We start from the raw sequence: 21,086 nt of genomic DNA on the forward strand, positions 1-21,086 counted from the left end.
AATTTTTATGCATGGTAGTTGAATAGAGTTTTATCTCCTTTTCATCATTCTTCTGTTTGCACCTGTCTGAAACCTCCAATAGTAGCAACTGACATGCATTAGTGTGACAAAGGCTTTACCTTGGTTTTGTGAAAGCTGAAAACTTCTCCACCTTCTGCAACATTTCAGTTTATGCTGATGACACTCTACAAAAGGGATATTACATTCACATAAGGGTACGTCCTTACAAGTTCAGATCTGGCTCTGTGTCCATGCCTAAGCAGAATTCATGACCTTTTTGTTTCTGTCCCTCTGGAGCACAGAGCTATCAACTGCTGTCCCCTTCCCTCTGTACAGTCAATTTGCAATAACTGGCTAATATATTGTAATGGACACTGTCTTTGCAACAGATATAAGAATTACTGAGCTGCTGCACATGACAGATTCCCTGAAAAGGAATGGAAGGCCTGTAGTCACTCCAAGTGAACTTCACGTGTATGACAACCAACTTCACTTTGCTAAAGATCTGTCAGGTTTTTTTAGACAATACTTATTTTTACCTCTCTCTCTCTAAAATCTCACAGTGAGTGAAGCACCTTGAATCTGTGAAACAATAACACTAAAACTGTTCACTGCAGATTATTTAATGGCAGTAAAGAAAACGGGATTCCAGCAATCGCGAAATTCATCAAGTATCTTCACAAAGAATGCTGTTTTCTCCACTAGGCATTTTGTGATGATCACATTAAAAGTTATGTGACTCTTCACCTGCATCTATTATATATCTATTCCTTCACTACTGCTGCTGTTGTCAGTTTTTCCACCCAATGATTTATCCTGCAAAGGAAGATAAACAGCCCTAATACATCAACCACAGAAGGGGCAAACACTTCAGGAGCTGTCTGGCTAGTGGCTTGAAGTACACAGAAGGCAACCACTGGCTCTCTGAGGTTTTAAGCAACTTCTTCAGTAAGAAAACTACTTCAAGTATATAATGAACCAAGCTCAAGACAAGATTGTTTTCCTACAGCAAACCCCATACCCACATATCTGGTAAAGCCTTGTTAACTCAGCCTCTTCCAAGGAAAAACACTGTAGGTAATCAACAGAATGGCTGAGGGCAAAATGTTTGGGCCATTACTGATTAGTTGTGCTGTGCTTCAGAAACACTAAGTGTTGATTTATTGTCCTACCTTATTGACTTAAAGGGGCAGATCTGAGGACAAAATGCTCGCTCACACTATGACGTGTGGGTCTCTCAGAACCTGCATGTTTTCCCCTGCTGGCAGCAGCAGTTCAGTCCTGTGAGAGAAACTTCCATTCTTGCCCTGCTAAAGGCATGGGAAGGGCTCATTTTTGTTGTCACCACTGCCCCTGGGCATCATCCAGCCTCCTGCCCAGGTTCCTCTGGTTTGATCTGGCCACAGGTCCCTAAAATCCTGTCCCAATAACTAAGGGCACTGAGCTGCACTGGCCACTTCCTACTCCATCAGCCTGGAGGAGAGCCAGGGGTATGTTTCTGTTCCAGCTAACTCAATAGCAGGAGGCATAAAATCCCCAGACAATAGAGGGATGAAAAGAAATAAAGAAAGAAAGAAAAAAAAAAAAGAATAAAATAAAATTTTTAAAAAGCCCAAATTGACAAATCATTCCCAACAATGAACAGTTATATTTGGATTATGAATGTGTGCCTCAGCACATTCAGATTTATGGGTCCTGACTTTCAACATTCCTTAATGCCAATAAGTAAATCACCTAATCCAGGCATCTATCTCACTTCCTGGAAGGTTATTAATACACCATGAAAACAATTTATAGCATTCTGTGCATGGGGAAGGAAAAATCCCGAACAAACCCAACTTGAAGTCAGCTCATATGCTTTAAAAGGAAAGTGTCAGCAACACGAATATATATTCCAGCAGGGAAACTTTCTGATAAGATAACCAGCTCTAACCACTAAAAAATGCTGACATGAAGTTAAAGGTACTATGTTAAAAGTAAGCTATGAAAGCAGAATAGGAGTTTATTTGAATACAAGGGACATATTTTCCTCACCAAACACACCTTCCTGGGCAATTGCCACATGAACTATGCCTGCTGGCATGGTTGAACTGGAGGATCATTTTTATTCCAGAGTGTTCATGTGTTTCAGATTTTCTATCCAGAACATAGGTTGAGAGGCATCTCACCTACTGGAGAATCCTAAAGAGACGCCTTCAGGAACCAGAGTTTCTGCACACATGCAGTCCTTGAGTTCTTCCTATGTTAAAGGGACACTACAAACAAAAACTATGACACTAACCAGAAGAGGAGACTGGGAAGGAAGATCAGTTCCAGCATATTATCTTGATTAGAGTCTCAGGCTTTTGGAGAGCACAGATCATCTCAAGATTAATCACAACTCTGCAAGAACCAGCAATGCCAGATTTTCTTTTTCTTCCCAGCAACATCAAAATGAGAGCAGAGATGGGTGGTACAGCTGGACAATGTTCCAGTGCAGGCAATGCAAACATTGGACAAACATCAAATCCCCACACAAATATATACATACGCATAGGTACACACAGGTATGAATGCACACACATACGCACACACCAATCCAGAACAAACTGTGAGGAAGAGACAAGGCAGTTTGGGTGCCCCTCCCTCATGCTGTGATGACGAACTTGGAATAGAGCAAGCTTTGGAGACAAACACTAAATGAGTCCATGCCACAAGTCAGGGCTGCTCTTGCCTTCATGTCTTTAAGTCAAACCACCAGTCCACCAAGTTCTTCTCTCACACCATTCATCCTACCCAAAATATATAGGGAGCAGAGAGATGAAGGCAGAGAGACAAAACTCCCTCTGTGTGTCTCCTCCACAAAGACCTTCTGCACTCAATGCAGCAGCAAAGAGGGGGTTTATCTGAATGCACACAAGGGTCCTAAGGGGAAAGAAAACATACAAACCAGAGTGTCTCCTAGATGCTCACTTCAAGGACACAGCACCAAGCCCAGGGACTGTTCCACATGCAGATTACTGACTTAGAAGTTTGTGAGCCTTGCCAAATAAGAACTGTAATGTTTTGGGGGTTGTTAAAAATACAAATGAGGGACTGCTACAACTTGGGATTAATGAACCAATAAAGCAGTCATTCATATGTTAAAAAAAAAAAAAAAGCAATTTAAACTTCTATTCAAATGTAAACAATTGCTTCATCAGGCAACAAATCATACAAATGGTCCTGTGTCATGGACTTATTGACAAAATAAATGGGACCTATTGGACTAAGGCTTCAACTTCCAACAGTGACACACTGCTGTAGCTGTGGGGTGTATCGGGTTGCAGCCAAGCACTGCAAACAGACACATGAACTTCAGCAGTAAAATGCAAGGGTAGATGTTTGTTTGCATTAAATCTGTGCTCCAACTTCCAGACATTGACAGGCAGCTGTCGATACACGCCACTTAAAAGCAGAATCCTCTTAGCATTGCTGCCAGTGTATATGCACTCCACAACCAAACCCATACAGGGGGCCTTAGCACCATGAGCTCCATGATCTTTCCTTGTGTTTATGTATGTGTAGGTACTTTTCTGCAGGTACATTCAGTTCTCCATCTCACCCTACTCTTGGGATGCACAAGGACTGTTATTTATTCATCTGTTCTGCACTCACAAAAAACAGACCTGTCCACAATTTATTGGAGAGCCTGAAAGCAAAATCCAAGTCCCATCACATTGTTCACACTGATGATTTGTTAGACTGTTCTCCATGAATAACCTGCTCACTCAAGTCAGCAGAAAGCTTCTCATTGACCTCAACAGGCATTCAGCAAGTTTCTAAGTGTTTGTTAGTCCCCTTTAATTTATCTTTATTTATTGTTTAAAACAGACACAAATAGCTTTTCAAACTGAAGGGGTGCAAATATGTGAAAGCACCAAAATACATTCATTTTTTTGTTTCTGTCTTAGCTTAAAAAAGAAGAAAAAGAGAGGCTGCTTTAAAGAACTCAGCATGCTCTGAAGTTGAGACTTAAAGTACCCCAGCATTATAAAAGTATTGCCACAATGTTCATAACATGACTACTTCAAAAGTTAAATCAAACGATTACTGACTCAAAACAGAAGCACTACCTTTTGCATTTCTTTAGGGCTTTTTTTCTGAATGATGATCCATTCTTTGCAGAATTCCATTTTATAGCTATGATCAAAGCAAGAACCTGCTCCAGCACAAGTTTCTCATGGATTCACAGGCCTCCTTCAGGCACCCACCTGCTCTGGTATGGATCTGCCTCCACAGGCTGCAGGTGGATCTCTGCATCCCCATGAAACTCCATGGCCTGCAGGGGGTCAGCTGCCTCACCATGGGCTGCACGGGAATCTCAGCTCCATCATCTGAAGCACCTCCTCCCCCTCTGTCCTGACCTTGCTGTCTGCAGAGTTGTTCCTCTCACATGTTCTCACTGCTGTTCCCAGGTTGTAATTACATCTTCTCTATAACTTTTTTTTTTCCTTAATAAGTTATCCCAGAGGGGTTACCACCATTTTTGATTGGCCAAGCCTTCACCAGCAGCACATTCATCTTGGAGCCACCTGGCAGTAGCTCTGCCAGACCTGGGGAAACTTCTAGCAGCTTCTCACAGAAACCACACCCATAGCTCTTCCTGCTACCAAAACCTGGCCATGCGAACCCCATACCCTCAGGAAAAGGACAAGAACATCCTAGGAGGATAGCAAGGCACATCAGCTCAGGAATAGTCCCAGGGCTTTTGTGTCAAAGATGCAGCTATAAATAATTTCACTGAAAGAGAGCTCTACTACAAAAGGACTGAAAGAAGGGACGACCAGCCTTCTTGCTTGGAAGAAAAGGCTTAAGTTCTTAGTTTTCCAGTTTTTGCAGCTTATTCATCAAAGTACTTGATAAGGGCACCTGCTTGTTGGATCAGCCAGTATGTATGACCAGTTGTTCAGAGTATTTTCTTCCCTTTTCATAAAGGAATCAGCTACACATTTCACACCTGTAAAGAATGTCAAACAAAAAGGTGTAAAAATGGAAATTATCTCTTTGTCACATCAGGCAGAGCACCAACAGAGCACCCTGACCAAACAGGTGCGCTTTGAGAAGAGAGCCACAAAGCCTCTGCTGAGCACCACACCTGCCCTGGGTCACAACCCCATGGGGCTGGGGGCAGAGGTCCAGCACCACAACAAGTGCTCAATGCATGTGCCACACAGTGCCACCAGCCCACTGTGGGCTCCCTGATGTCAGATTGCTGTCACCTGTGTGCCCCAGCAGACATCACCTCCTCTTTACATATTTTAAAAGGCCCCAAATCTGGAATGAGACCAAGTGTCCGTCACTGGAGTCAGAGGAGGTGCACATTTCCATACTGACTTCACCTGCACAGATGCCTTGCTAGTAATGCTGTCAAAGTGGAACAAGTGCATCCTCACCATAATGCTGAAGTCAGCACCTGGACATGTGTATGTGTATTCTCCATTGGATTTTGTTTCTTTCATATTCTTCCTCTTTTTTCCTGAAATCATCTACTCAGAAGTGACAAAAATGAAATACTACTTTGCAGCTGAGTCGTTGCTTACTGAGGCAACAATTAACCACATCATATGACCTTCCACACAGGACAAAAACAGAAGTGGACAAGTCAGATACAAGGTACTTGCTAGTAATTGGTTTCCTACAGAAAATATCCTTCATTTTTCTTGAGCTATGCTCAATTAATTCTTTTTGAATAAAGAACTCTAGCATTTATCTCTCAGTGCTGGACACTTTAATCTGTGGCTCTGCGATGTTATTCACAATTGGTCTGTGCTTACAGATGCGGATCAGAAATACATTTAAAGCCTGCTGAGAATGGGGAAACATTTTCTTTCCCTCCGAAGAGCTTTGTCTCCATGTGTCTTTCTCCAAAAAAACCCAGAGAATTCAGCAGGAAGTTTGGTTGACAACTACCAAATGCTTTTTTTTTTTTTTCTTTTTTGGAAGGAAACCCCTATAATTTATGATTAGGCAGAACAAACTGAAAACTACTAATATAATCAGAAAGCATACAGGTAAACCAGAACTAAGGCATGCACATGAATAAATTTATTTTTATGCTTCACTGTGCAATAAGTTTTATCTTGGGGGAGAAGAGGGTTCTGGGTTTCAATTTATCGGAAAGATTGGTCTATTTTACTGCACTACAAAAAGTCTGCTATCTAATTTCCATTCTAAAATTAAGAACCTCTATCCTGAAAGTTGCCCTTATTTTGTGCTTGTTCTGCTTAGTAGAAGACTGCACAAGAACCTGTTGCTGTGATGGCTACAAAACCTCTCCAAATTTCCAGTTTCAATATACTTGAGTTTAATTTATACGTCCCTGCTCTTGTGACAACCTTGTCCTTAACTTTAAACAGCTCTTTCTCCTTCCAGCCTCTGTGTGCCATCAGATTAGCAAGCCAAGCTCTTCCAGGGTATGTTTATACAGCCTTTCATAGGCAAATATGCACAAGCTCTCCCAATGCAGCTGGCTGGCTGGGTGAGAGCCAGATGCAAACTCCGCACTGTGTACACCTGGACAGGACATCACGGAGCCTGAACGGATGGGCTCTGGTCAGGGCACCGCGTTGGTCTCACACCTCTTGGTTCGCACTGAGCTCAGCTCTCTCTGGCTCACAGCGTGGGAGGAGTAAGATTCTGTGTGCCTTCAAAACACCCTGTACACACAGCCATGGCTGCTGATCTGAGAGAGTCCCTGCTCTTCTGTGTGCACTCCTCCACAGTCTTGCAGATCTGACTTCATTTCCTCTGAGCAGGGCTTGTCACCAGGCTACCCAAGTACCTCATCAGTACTGCCTGTCAGTATGCTGGGATGCATCCAGAATGACAACAGCGACAGCTTTTGTAATCTTCCCTCTCTGGGCTCCTCAGGGATGACCCACAACTTCTAGGAAAGAAGCTACAATGCTGTAGTACCTGGTGAGCTACAGGGATGGCCTCAGAGCTCACAGCTCTCTAGCATGGTTGGCAAGCATGTCTTCACAGAAACACCAGCACTTTGCACCTGGCTGCAATTTTGCTGCTAAATAAGCTTTGTTTTGATTTTCCACACAGGGCAGAACGACAAAGCAAGGGAGTCACATATGTCATACAGGAAAGAAAAACTTGTCAACTCTAGGAAACCTGCATTATATCAAATTAACCTGATTTTGTGTTTCAAAGTCAAACCTACACTCTTTGTTTCTTATTGTAATCAGTAGAGGTCCCTCAGCAGCCTCAAAGCTCATCATCTTAAAAAAAAAAAACCAAACGAAAAAACAAACAAATGAAAGAAAACACAACCACAAAACCCTGAGCTGCCATTCAGATATGTGTAAGTCAGTATTTCCTGGTCTATTACTGACTGCCTTTAATAGCTGATCATCAGCTACAGAGCTGCTTGGACAACAGAACCAAAGAGCCATCTACATGGGACTGTTCATGCTTTGTATCTACCACCAAGAGGCTACTTATTTTGGCAAACAAAACTTACAAACACAGGTTGTCCTTCGTTCACTCCAACTTTCAAAATAAATATTATCTAAAACTCAAACACTGTGAAGGGACTGAAAACACCTGTCACTGACAGATAAGCATTCTGTCTTTTCCTCTTTTTATCAAATGTGCTAATGTAAATATTAGCTTCCATACACATGTAATGTTCAAAACGAATATGGAAACATAAATAAAAGTAGATAGGATGGAGAACAACAGTTCAACAAAACAGCACCCCCCAAATTTTATGTTATAGATTTGACTTACCTAGTTTTTTTTAAGGTTTTTTGCTGATCAAACCTTTTCTGCAACAGGCAATTACATCTCATCTTTTCTAAGACAGTATTATTTATAACATGTTGAGCATTAGGAATAGGTGAATATCAGTTTGAACTCACTTGTATCTAAGCAGAAATCCTTTTACTCTTACTTTTCTCAAAGGTATGGGGAACACAATTTGCAAGCCCCAAGTTTGGGACTGATTAAGGGACTACACAGAACTAATCAATGAAGATGTTGGGTGTAAGTGAGGCTGCTGCAACAAGAGACTTTAGCAGCAAGAAACACTTTCTGCGTCCCTTTACCCTGCCACGACAGGTGGCTTTTCCCCATCCCCTCACCCAGGGAGATGGGTGCCCTGAACTGCCTTCCCTTGACAGTGATGAATCGCTCCATTCATCAGGTCACACAATGTTCAAAAGTCAATGCACGCTTTGAAAAAACGTTGCTCCCCTCTGTCGACACACTGTGTTTGCAAGGACTAAGTGTCCATCACAGCTGCACCCACTGCAAAGGGTAAAAACACAAGACGTGCACTATATGGCAAATTTGTGTGAGTTATTAAGTGCACACTTTAAGGAAATCTGAACACTAACTTCAGTCACATTCAGATTGGTAAAGCTAGGAGGGCATTTTCACAGACAATGGTCTAGAAGAGTTACATTAGTTCCCAGGGCTTTTGCAAAGCGTTTTTCTCTCGTTACCTTGGTAACCGCTACCTTGGCACCCCTGTTGATAAGCTGCACCACATTCTCCACTTGGCCTTTGTAGGCGGCTACAAGCAGGCGTTCTGAAAGCACGGCGACCACATCCTGCTGGCTCATGAATTAGGAGAGAAAGGTTTTCAGGTTTCTTCAATCCGAAAACAAAGGCTTGGGATCAGTTCAAGCAGCATGCAGGCAGGCAAGGAAGGATTCCAGCTCCCTGGACAGTGATGTTATTGCTATGCCATCCATTGGACCTATGGATCAGAAAACAACACTGCTGTCAGCCAGCTTTCAGAAACAGAGCACTACAGCAGCTCCTCCCTGAGCGTTCATCTTTGCATTGGTTTGGGAGGGGAACACGAAAACTCCTCAGAACCTTCGGAAGACATTGCACTGCTGTTGTAAGGTGGAGGGATGTAGACTGTACATTTTCAATGTGCCCTCATTCCCTCCCCTTGGTTGAGACAAAAAATCCTTAAACTTTCTGAGAGCCTAATGGTCTTTCAGCCTGACTTCTATTTGTGTGGTCCCCTTTCATCCTCTCTCCCCCTGCCAGGTTTCCCGGTCTTTAATTAGCCAAGGATGGGTTAACTACTGTTGGCCAAATGAACAAGAATAGGTTATAGTTACTGGCTGCTGATATAAATATACAAACCTCTGCCCTGGAAGGATTAAGTGCAGTCAGCAATTAAAGGCAGCTGACTGTTCCCTCACAAGTATAAAATGCTTCACAGCCTCCCCAGAACCATCCCAAGGACACCGCTGACACTGCTGCGAGAGATCACAACCTGCACTTGGGAAACACTCATCTTTGCTGTCACTGAGAAATTATGTTCTCCCCACTGAGCTAACATCATGCCCCACTGACTCCAGAAACAATTCCGATGTAGCACTCATCATGCAAGCTGTGAGTATGTTTGTCTGCCCAGGCTCCACTGACCCATCCAAAGAGCCATCAGTGCTGAAAAGAGTTTTCTGATATAATTACAGAAAATATATCAACTGATCACTTGGAGCTGTGGGATCCAGAACCTGCCCAACTGGGGAAGATTCCAGCTTTATTTTTGCTTTTCTCACTTTAGTATTTAATTGCTTCAGTACAGGAAAAACGCCTTCAAGATAGCCAGTGTATTTACAAATTACCTGTCCTCCTCTCTTGAAATATCACTGCACTGCTCCTCAACAGCCAGCAGTACTAAACACACTGCCTAGTTGAAGAGTAATAGGTGCAGGGTCCAGATGATCTTGGAGATCGATACTGGAATACCATGTCTTTCGACCTTATGTTATCCTTTAAATCCATCTCAGAACAGCAATAACTAAAACTGTAGGTTAATTGGAAGTAGTAGACAGTAGCAGAATTTCATTTGCACTCCTAAGGTAATTTATATTAACAAATCTTAGATCACTTTATGAGCTTTAATTCTTAGAACACTCTATGAGGTGAACAATATGCAGAAGAATATTACATGCATTTTAGAAAAAAGGCCCTTGAAAGCATAGAAAAGTTACTGCTTTCTCTTGAGGTCAATAGAAAGTTATGCCAAAGCTAGTAAAAACTTCAAGTAACTGACTCTTGATTTCTAAGTATAAGCATTAGGCAATACCATTTCTGGGTAAAAGATTTAAGTTGGCTTTTCCTCACCTTTCTCTTCCTAAGTGTAAACATGTTTGAAGAAACATGGAAACAGCTGCACATTTATTCAGAGAAACCAGATAAAGAGTTTCTGTGCCTCAAAGTCAGCATAACATAGGACAACTGAGGAGTGGTGCTGTACCCTGTACTACTGGACTGGTTTTACCCACACCCTCAGGGTGATGGACACAGTTTGTACCCTGGTAACATGGAAAATAGGGAAGATGGAAGGAAAACCCCTCGTGTCCTTCACAAGCACATCATACCCTGTTCTTCTGGCAGAGTGCTGTACACATTATAGTACAAACCATTTATAAAGCGCCAAGAAACACAGATGGCCTACACTTAGTAATTTGATCTGTGACAAACAACACAAGTTTCAACCTTACCTCCTCAAGTATTTGATTTTCAGTGACTTATGCTTCTGAAGCAAGTGGAACACCCACCCTCCCTCCACACCCCCCACCACCCACACATGATCCTGGCCCCCTGCTCCAAACACATCCCTGACTCTCCCATCACATCCCGAAGTGGTGCTTCCATAAGCGAGGAGCACACCCCACAGCTCCCCGCTGTGACCAGTACACAGTGCAGAGCACACCTTACAACAGGGAGCTTTTCAGGCAGACGATGGTGTGTTTCTGTGCCAGCCCGTGCCTGTGCAGTGGTAGTGTCCAGGTGAACTGTGCCATCACTTGTTTGTCCCCAGCCTAAACCCCAAGCTGGCTGCCAACACTTTGGCTGGAGGCATGCACAATACACTGACATCTTAAAACATCTCTGGTCAGAACCTGCTTGGTTTTCTTACCTCTTAAATTAAAAAACAAAACAAAACAAAACAAACAACAAAGCAAAACCAAAACAATGCAGTGACATTGTCACTGACAGATTTGCATATTCACTACAAAAATCTCAGTCTCAATGGAGACATTTTCCTGACACACTGACATTTCTGAGCAAGTCTGCAGAAACCATAGATGCTCATCATATCTTAGCCACAGCACTAGAAAGACACTAACATCTCAACAATCTAGGGCTGGAAAAGTCTGGTTAACCTATGCAAGGTAAATGCTGGAAATCATACTCCCTAGTTTAATTGTTCTCCCTCTCTCACGCTGCCATCCCATTACTGCAGCATGCTGAGATGATGAGCCTCCTCCTGCCATGCCCAGCCACACTGGAATGATGGACTGTGACTGTGTCACTGCTATCATGGAGTTTGCCTTCTTGTCTTTTCCACCACTTGGACCATAAATAAAAGCACAGCGAGGAGCTGATTCAGCTATTGGTCTTTCAGGGGTATCTCCCACTTAGCCCAGGTCTCCAGCAGGTGTTGCTCCTGTTCCCAGAGGGCAGTCACAGCAGGAGCCTGGCTCCTGCTCAAACAACAGGTCACATTCCCTACCACATCTGCTTTACATCTCCTCAACTGGGATTATCTGCAATTCAGAAAAGCGCGTCCAATTAGAATAGGAAGCCCAGACAACTGAAAGACCAACTTTCCTTTTCTCCTGAGCTGGTAGAAAAAGATCATGGGTGAACAGTGGAAGTGGGAACAGCCTTCTCATTCCCCTCCCCAGGGACTCATTCCCAGCACAGTGGCTACACTAGCAGTGGCATCGCTCCCCCCAGCTTTAACTCTCTATGTGCCTCAGACACACAGAGCTTTCCTTGACCATGTCTGCACCCCCAGCAGCAGGAAGAAGGTACCAGATGCCCAAGGACTGCAATTAAAAGCTTGACTGCACCTTTCACACCCAGATGGTGCAAAATGAACCTGACAACACGATTACAGGCACTGCATCGCATCCCTGCTGCCAGCACCTGCTGCCCGGAATTAAATCCCTCATTATCACCCCCAAGATCCAGAAGCTCAAGGGAGGCACAGGGCAAGAGAATATTCAAACCTTATGCTTTCAAAACAACAACGAAAAAAATTATTTTGCTTTAACATATTTTTAAATGAAAAAGCCATCTCTGTGCTTCTTTGTTTAAAATCAGATTACTTACCTGGGGCGGGCTGGGAAAGCAACACCTACTTCCCAAGTCTCTCCAAGGAAACTGGGCAGATGTGATGCCCACAGCTTCAGTTGCTTTGTTGTGGGTCAATCCCTTCCGAGGATAATGTGCTCACCCCATCGGTGGAGTGTGGAAAAGGACAGGCTGACTGTGGATTAGTGCTCCCAATCGGCAGCTGCGAGGCACCGTCCCCAGGCGTTGAGGTCCAGCTGCATCCCCACGGATTATGCTCGCAGTTCACTGAGCCACACTGCCCTACAGATGCTTAGGAGATGTCTGGGGTGAGTGGGCAGCTGGCTGCTCGGTGGCAGGGCTGTAAAGCTCCCAGCTCTGTCCTCTCTTCCATGCAACTGGCAGAGCTGGCAAAAAACACTCCCTGCACCTCTCCCCTCCCCAGCTCCCTCCCCTCCAAACTGCTGCCAGGCTGCTTCAGTGGCCGTAGCGCCTACACGTCAGTAACAAAAAAAAAGCACTGGAATGATGATTTTCAAAAGCCAAAGGACAGTCCAGGAAACAAACACCACAGATACTGAAAGGCTAAGCAACAAACTCTCCTAAATTCGTGCAAAGGGTTAAAATCAGCAGCTTCCCCGCTGAGAGAAGTGAAAAAAGCCAAAACTATGAAAGATTTAGGAGCTATGAGCTAATCAATTTTAAGAAGCTCCCTCTGCTAAATGGAAAAGATGAAATGCCAGAGCACAGGTCATTCTCAATGCAATCACTAAGTTAAATTAGTACTTGAATAAAAGAATGCTTACATAGCTAACAAAAAGTTTCCATGTGTGCTGAGGTACAAGACGAAAGGGGAAAAAAAGAAGGGACCGCAGTTTTCTGCAAGGGATCCCAAATTCTCTTTTTTAGCTTATCACCAGAAATTATGCTGAATAGAATCACAGAATCATAGAATAACAGAATTTCATGCGTTGGAAGGGATCCACAAAGATCACCAAGTCCAACTTCTGGCCCAACACAACATGGCCCCAAAAATCCCACCACGTGCCTGAGAGCATTGTCCAAATGCTTCTTGAACTCTGGCAGGCTTGGGGCTGTCACAACTTCCCTGGGGAGCCTGTAATCCAAGAAAAAAATCTCAGCACTTAGTAGCTTTATTTTATTCAACATAAACAATTTAATAAAATTAGTCTAAAACATTTTGGAATATCCCAATATTAAGATATGGAGCCAGACCATTTAGTTTTGGGAGAGAAATAAAAGCTACTAATTGTTGGAATGCTAGAAATGCAAAAAAACACCAACTAATTTATAATAATCCTCTTTCTAAGAAAATTTCCTACATCTAAATACTGCTCATCTCTTCTTTGCTTGACTCTCACAGCAAAACAGGTTTCTTTTTTTATTAGTACATAACAGTATAAAACCTATAAAATGCTCTTTTTCTCATCCAGCCTCTTTGCAAAGCAGTTTGTCATACATAAAATATGACGTAAACACTAAGACTGTATTCACTTCAGAATAACAGCATTATTCAGCAGAGTGGATTATTGCATTAGAAAGAGTGGGTTTCCTGGAACACATTTATCATTTACTGCAGGATGCTGATGTATCTGCCATTTCTCTCAGCAGACTTTAAACAGGCTTGTCCAAGACATGCAGCAGTACCTCCCTTTAGGTGATTTTTCTTTAGTTCCACCATGGATCCAGTTTAAACTACTCAGGAAAAATATCTATATACTTTGCTAAAGGGAGGACATTGCCTCTCATCCCACCCTGCCCCAAAAGACAGTTAAAAATCAGTCAAAGGTGTAATTGTGAAAGCCAACAACAGCTTCATCTGGAAAACAGTAAAGCCCCCCACCAGGTCGAGAACAATGTGCTTTTGAGTCACTTTTCTTCTTTCATTTACAACATCATCAATTCTATTTTTGGAGTTAGGTTTTATACCAGTCAACATTTTGAACTGGACATCTGCATAAACTGTTAGTAGATTTATATGTTGGTCTTGGGTGGGGCAGGGGGGGTTTACTGTTTTCATTACGTATTTTATTGTGGCAGGTACAATCATTCAGTTTTCATATGGATAGTTGCATATTCATCACCCTAAGTATCACCACTGTCTGGGACATCTGAAAGCATTTTCTGAGCTTTTTTTTTTTTCCACTTGTTGCTATTAATTACTTCAACAATGACTATTTAGCAGCCTCCCAGGGAGCATCTGCATGACAGTTGCTCATCAGGTTTCCCACCACAACCAGAGCAGACTGACTGATGTCACTGCTTCACTGCAGGCGGCCGCCTGCTGCCGGACTGACAGCCAGCCCCGCTTGGGGACAAACACGGGGACACAGCGGCCGCAGCTTCCCCAGATGCTTTGTCCAGTCCATCTCCCTTGCCTGGCCTGCACTCAATGTAAATCCTCAGCTGCCTGGCAGCTCTCAGGCAATGCCTAGGACCATCAAAACCAACATCCAGAGTTGCACCTGCCAGGCAGAATGCTCTTGGAGACAGGCACAGACACGTGGAGACCAGTGATGAAGATCAGAGGCAGTTTCAAGTCATTGCTTAGACATAACGAATCTTGTACGCAAACAATTGTTCTTCTTCCCCTCTTACTTACATCTCTGCTATGTAGCCCTGACCTCCCTCATGCAACACACAAGTTATATACTTACACGCTTTCCATAAAACATGATTTGGGGGGTTAATTTGGCTTATCTCATTGAAGTTTCACAGCTTTGTTACTCCCCACTCTTTCAACACCTGCGTACATACACACACGTCAAAACCACTCAGTACAAGCAAGCTCAACTCTCAGCAAGCCCTGTCAGTTGAGCACTATTTACATGACAAAACAATATCTATTGTTTGATAGGGGACACTGCCAGTGCGCAAACACACATGCATGACATATCTGCTCCCATTTGCATAAAACCAGTTAGAAGATCTTTCCAGCTGACTGCTGTTTAACAGAAGTGCTGGAGCCTAACCTTGGGAACGAAGCAGACACATGGCTGTGCTCATGGGAGAGTGGGAGTTTATGTTACCCTCACACACAGTGGGGCTTCTGGATGGGAGGACTGTCCCCTACCATCCCCTTCTGTGCAGCAGCCAATTAAAATGACTGCAGGACCTCGCTGCAAGCAGAAAGTGTCATAACTCTTTCCACAATCAACCCCCTCTCCTTCTCTGCTGTTCTTCCCTTTCTCACCCCAAAGCATGTCCTCTGCTGCAAGGATTCAGATTATCTTTAGCATGGACAGTATCGGTCATTCAGTTTGGGGACCCTTCTGCTGCCATGTCAGAGTGCTGGCGCAGAGGTCTCCTCCAGCCCATGGATGACCTGAACCCTCCTCCCTGCTAGCACAAGCAGCCCCACACCCTCCCAGACAGCATGTAACAGTAACTCACGTTAATACTGCAAAAGACACTCCAGAAAATTTCAAGAAAAAACTAACTCCTACACTTACAGATTTTTTTCCAAGGCCAGAAAACACCACTACAATAATCTAATGCCAACCAACACCAAGGCACGAACTCTAATTTGAGCTAGATCCTTTTATACACACTATTAAAGATGTGCAGCCAGGCAGTGACTGGCTGACAGAGCAGAGAAGAAAAGAACACATTTACCAGCTTCAAAATATTTTTCAGCTGGCAAAAGAGCACTGGAGACATTCTTCCTCTTCAAGAAAAACATGACTTTGGAGCTGCCAGCAGCAATGACGCAGCCCCTCCTGATGTCTTGGGAGAGCACTGGGAGATGCGGTGAGGTAGGTGGACCAGCGCCATCCAGTTCAGTACTGAGCCATGGAGACAACGTGAGTACATGAGATGTTTGGATATTGGCACAATATTCCTTAATATTGCAAGGCTTCTGGCATGAGAGCAAGAGTCTGGCAGGCAGTGTGTCAATTAAAAGCTTAACAAGGCTCAAGCTGAAAGTCAGTGGATGAAATCTAAGGGATGGAGTGGCCAGGGTGGGACAAAAATGTATTCAGACAAGCATGGGTGGAAGCACCGAGTATGTCCAATGTAGCCCCCAGAGAGGTGTGTGCCCCTGTTATGGAGGCATTACCATCGAGAGAGCGAGATTTTTCCAGTTGCCTCCCACCACAGGGTTTTGCAACAGTAAGAGGAAGCACAAATATCCAGGGATTTGGCACACCCTGGAAAATGAGAAAGTGAGAGAAAGTGAACACAGTAGGGAAGCAGACATGGAGGTCACATTTTTTTTGAATGGAAGCACCCCATCAGTCAGCACAGCTAGGACAGTAATTCGCATTTCCTAAACCCCTGCACTGATCCCCCAGTGCTACTGTTGAGAAACTGGCTGTAACTCCCAAGAAAAAAAACATTACTGATGAGCTAAATTGGCTGTATCTGATTCACATAAGGAACCGCTTTTTGAAAAATCCCAAATGTGCTGAATCTGCCAGGGGGCTGTCTCTGGCCTCAGCAGACTTTGGAAGAGACCTGAAAGAACAGGGGGAGGGAACTTTAAATCATCTCTGAGGAGATCCTAGTAAGGAGAAAAGTGTAGGTTTCGGGACTTTATCCTATCCTACCCATGAGTTTGGACCAAAGACAGCGAAAACTCTGATGCAGTGCACAAAGCCTCCATGCTGCACACTTGCCATGGTTCTCAGTGTTTTGGGTTACACAGCAGCAGCTGAAGGGGACAAAGCTTTTCCTCTTGAGACCATGGGCTCAATTCTGCTTTGGCAGACAGGTCAGGTCAGCTACCAAAACTGCTGTTTCCTGACTGTGCAGGATCCTGCACAACACCCACAGAAGGTCTCTACTCCAATGCTAGTTCAAAGATGTTCAAATGACAAAAAGATTCCAACACATATGAAGGAATGTGACATATGTGAACACATATGACACACTGTCAGCTGTCTCAGCAAATAGCCTGGACTACCACGTGAAGGCACATAAAGGCACAGAAACTGGGCCAACGAGCAGAGATTTCCATACTGTCAGTGTTGTACTCCAGACAATTACAACACTCTCCTCCCTATAAAATAAGCTGGTTTATCAAAATGATACCTAATATTTATCTACTGTATCAACAAACATAATGAAGCATGGAAGATCATTCTAGAGGATCGCTGTCCTCTTCTCTTCTTCCATTTCCTTCACTGCTTCCTTGTCTAGATAAAACACTAGAGGTTTTTTGCCACTCCCCTCTAGATAACTTATTCCAGCTCTCTGCTCGTTCATCCCTTCTTTTGAGGCTTGGTATTCAAAATTATGCAGAATATTTGCAGAGGGCTCTTGACATAAGCAGCCCTCAACTGCAACCTGGTTGCAAGGAGAGATACTGAGCAGAGTATGTGCGGTGAAAGAGGAAATGTCTGCTGGACTGTGAGCCTGGGAGCCAGCAGCATGTTTGAGAAGTGCAGTCAGCATCTTTCAAGGGCAGCGGGGTGTCCAGAAATCAGAGGCACCCTGAGATACCATCAAGAAGTACAAAACCAAGAAACTTATCAGCTGAAAAGGTGAAAGAAGTGGAAAAGGTGGAAAAAGGGGAAAACATCCTGAGAAAATAAGGCTCAACAACAGCCATTGGCTGTTCTAACTGCAAGAAGAGGAAACAGTGGTCTGAGATGTGAGAAATCATCATCATCATCATCTACTGGTTCTCCCAGCTGAAAAACAGAAATTAACAGCACCTCCTGGCTGCTGAGGTGAGTGTGTTGTACACCCTCTAATGTCTCTGGGCCATAGAAAGAGCTTACTTTATACCCAGACTGGAGCTTTATCCTCTGATTATTTCCTGCACTGCTTGTGTTTTTCCCACATAGGCTGAGCTTTCCTCACAAACTTCCCACAAGATCTTCTAGACAAAACTCTTCAACCCTCATTAAGGATGTCTGGCTGACTCCCAGCCTCGTGAGGAGGCTCATCATTCATGTGACTCTGCCTGTTAACTTTACTGGTCCTTCCCTGGGACCACTTCTGTATTACAGAAGCCCTGAAACCAGGCATGGCAGAAATCTTCTTACTCCTGTAGGCCAGTTAACCCTTCAGGTCATGACAACCACACAGTTAATTCCCTCTGATCTCCTCTACAGATCAACTTCTGCATCCCATAGCCCTGGAGCTGGACTTTACCTTTCCTTGCAACTGCATCAGACCGATCAAATTCACTTTCCAGCACGCTCCAAATCCTCAGACTTATTTCTGCAGCTTACACAGTAATTCTCTGCCTTAGGAATCAGAGATCCATTCTTACAGTGTAGTGCTTGGCACTCAACTCAGGAGAGTTCAATCCTCTTGATTTTGGACCTAGTGGAGCTAAATCCCCATGGATTTCCTCTCCTTTTGAAGTTCTTGCATTTCCTCCCTATTCCACCCTCCCACACTGCTTTGAGGTCCTTTCTGTCCCATCACCCCATCTGTGAATTGAGGGTTTAAATGCTGTTTCTTTTTTTCATAAGCTGGGAGCACCAAGAAGAACACAATTAAGTGTGATGAGCCCAATGGTCCTGCTTTAACACTCACTTCTCTGTAGTTACACAACCCAAAGGGGCAGAAGCAGTAATAAGCTGCAGAACCAAAACCCACAAACATTTCAGACAGCAACAGAGAATGTATCTACCTGGAAACCCTTTTATATTGTATAAAGGATTGTTACATCTTGTTTTACAACCTGCCTCGGTCCCCTTAGGAATAAAGTGATTACATTCATTAGCAGAATTCCACAATACAAAGTACCTAAATAAGTCGAATCTTTGAGAAAAACAAGTCTGGGGAATAAAAATAACTTTAAAAAATAATACTCAAAAATAAGGTGTTTTGTACACATTCTATGGGCTGTATGCATCGCATCAGATTACAATTTTTGTTGCTTTACTGTATTGTGCTATTAACTTGAAGATATCTTCATGCTGATGGCATGGCTGATCTTGCATTCATGTTGGCTTGCAAGGATGACAGTAGACAGCTGTGCAGGGATTATCTCAATGGAAAAATCTCTGGTGAGACCAGAAGGTGCACTAGTGATAGCATGAGGGATGCTTTATGAGGGAAAATACTCTCATTGGACATTGACAGTTGACAGTTCTCAAATAACTCACTCACCTCTTTAATCAGAGGTATCCATCATGGAAGCTGAGGACAGTAGCACCAAAGAGGTGCCGTAACCAGCTGAAGCAAGCACTCTAACTTACCATGGAAAAACAGTCACATTGGAAAAGAAATGCAAAAATAAACCAGTGCAGAAAGTATCAGCAAATCTGAGTAATGACTTATCTTCTGCATGGACTTCAGAAATCACATCACACTCTTGGATTAATTTTCTAAGCCCTAATCAGTGATCCTACAACACGAGCTAGTCCTTCAGCACCGAGAGTGCCTCATTTTCCGGAAACAATGAAACACATGGAAAGTGCATGGAGAGGCCCTCCTTGTGCACAGGATGGGGCTTCCTAGGGGGACAGTCTGTGACTTTGTCTTGAAGAATTCAAGCTAGCTAAGCTAGCCTCCTGCTAAGGGAAATCCCATTTCAGTGGCATGTTTGACACTCCTCGAGCCACTGGTCCTCAAAAATGCAACTCAACAGAGGTGTACAAGGACAGCAGAGGAGGCAAGGAACTACACACCCCAAAGAACACAGCAGTGTGACGTGAATACCATAACCCAGAGCCACAGGTTCAGTCCAAGCTCTTCACAAACCCTAGTTACCCAGGAACTGGAATGCATTTCTAAAATGCAAATCCGTGTCATTATTTTTATACATTTTAGACAAAAATTTTGAAAGGTCGCCTTTTTTTTTTTTTACTCACTCTTAAGGATCTACAGTTCTGTTTTTTTCTGATGAACATTTTATAGCTGTGTCTTGCAAGGCAACCTCTGGAGAAGGACTATGAGAGGATGCCAGCTTCAGTCTTTCCCAGTGCTGATGTCAACAAGTGTCTGCACAGTGCTCCTGAGTGAGGAGAAACATAAATGGAGCATCACAGCAGACTGAGAAACACGGAGATTTAATACCAGTGTTTTCTGCAGCACTCAGTTGCCTGCATACACCTGAGCAAACCCAGGTGTTTCCTCCTGAGGTTTATACACCCACTTCCCATTACAAACAAGTTCCAACCACAGCTCTCCAGTTTGGTTCCCACTAACTGACCTCTGAAAATAGAACTGTGCAGCTCTCACTGCTTTGTAAGGACAAGGAAAATGCAAACCTTCATTTCTTCCCAGAAATCACGTGACAAATCAATAAAATCAGGAAAGGGACAAGTTCACAAGAGTGTTCACGAATGATGGAAGTCACTTGGCCTGCATGAACTTTTGAGAGCTGAAAACTGCTAAGGATAAATAATCTCTCTTGATCTCTGAAGCAGAAATCATTGCTGAAATGCCAGTTCAGTGACTTCAATTAGAAAATGCTGTTGGAAGACCTTACCATCCCTCTTTCCTACTAATTAAAATCACCACATAATTTAGCTGCTTTTGCTATCCTTTTTCCTAATACATTGAGATCAGCAGAGGTGTTAAAGTACAAAAAACTACCCATACATAAAGGCATTGGAAAACTAAGCATTAGTTATGTCTGTGACTTGACCTTTTGGTACTGTTTTGCTGACTATGATGTCAATGACAATGTCACTGTCTTGTGAATACACCTTGCTGGTTCACTTTAATTAAAAATACCAATTGAAATATAAAGAACCAACTAAATAAACTGTATTTAAATTACAGGTAGACTGTCAACAGTCATGTTCAAGATGATATGCAAAAAGACATAGCCTAAAGTGAGAACCAAGAAATGGTCTCATCTACAGAGCTCATCCCTTGTTACAGCTTGGATGAACTCATATGCTACTTCTGTTTAGGAATAATTGGTGTACTCTGAAAGCAGGTTCCTAAAATGTCTCAGAGGTGGTACAAGTTCCATGTGCTGTGACAATTTCATGTGGGAACTGGAAAAACAGAAGGTTCTTTTTTTAAAGCAAAAAAACCAAACCACAAACAAACCAGAAACATTC

General features: G+C 43.3%; 1 protein-coding gene across 5 annotated transcripts in view; it reads right to left on the reverse strand.

The window, feature by feature from the left end:
• Window positions 1–21,086, reverse strand: part of ANKRD6 (ankyrin repeat domain 6) — an 87,846-nt gene that overhangs the window by 24,211 nt on the left and 42,549 nt on the right. For all 5 annotated transcript variants that reach the window (XM_066179563.1, XM_066179562.1, XM_066179558.1 and 2 more), the window contains one exon: window positions 8,478–8,734. In XM_066179563.1, coding sequence (XP_066035660.1) covers window positions 8,478–8,597 — 120 coding nt within the window. In that variant the 5' untranslated portion in view covers window positions 8,598–8,734. The remainder of the gene's footprint in view (window positions 1–8,477; window positions 8,735–21,086) is intronic.

The sequence above is a fragment of the Chamaea fasciata genome, unplaced genomic scaffold (genome assembly GCF_029207755.1).
Source record: "Chamaea fasciata isolate MVZ Bird 193981 ecotype frontalis unplaced genomic scaffold, bChaFas1.0.hap1 SCAF_3, whole genome shotgun sequence".
NCBI lineage: Eukaryota > Metazoa > Chordata > Aves > Passeriformes > Sylviidae > Chamaea > Chamaea fasciata.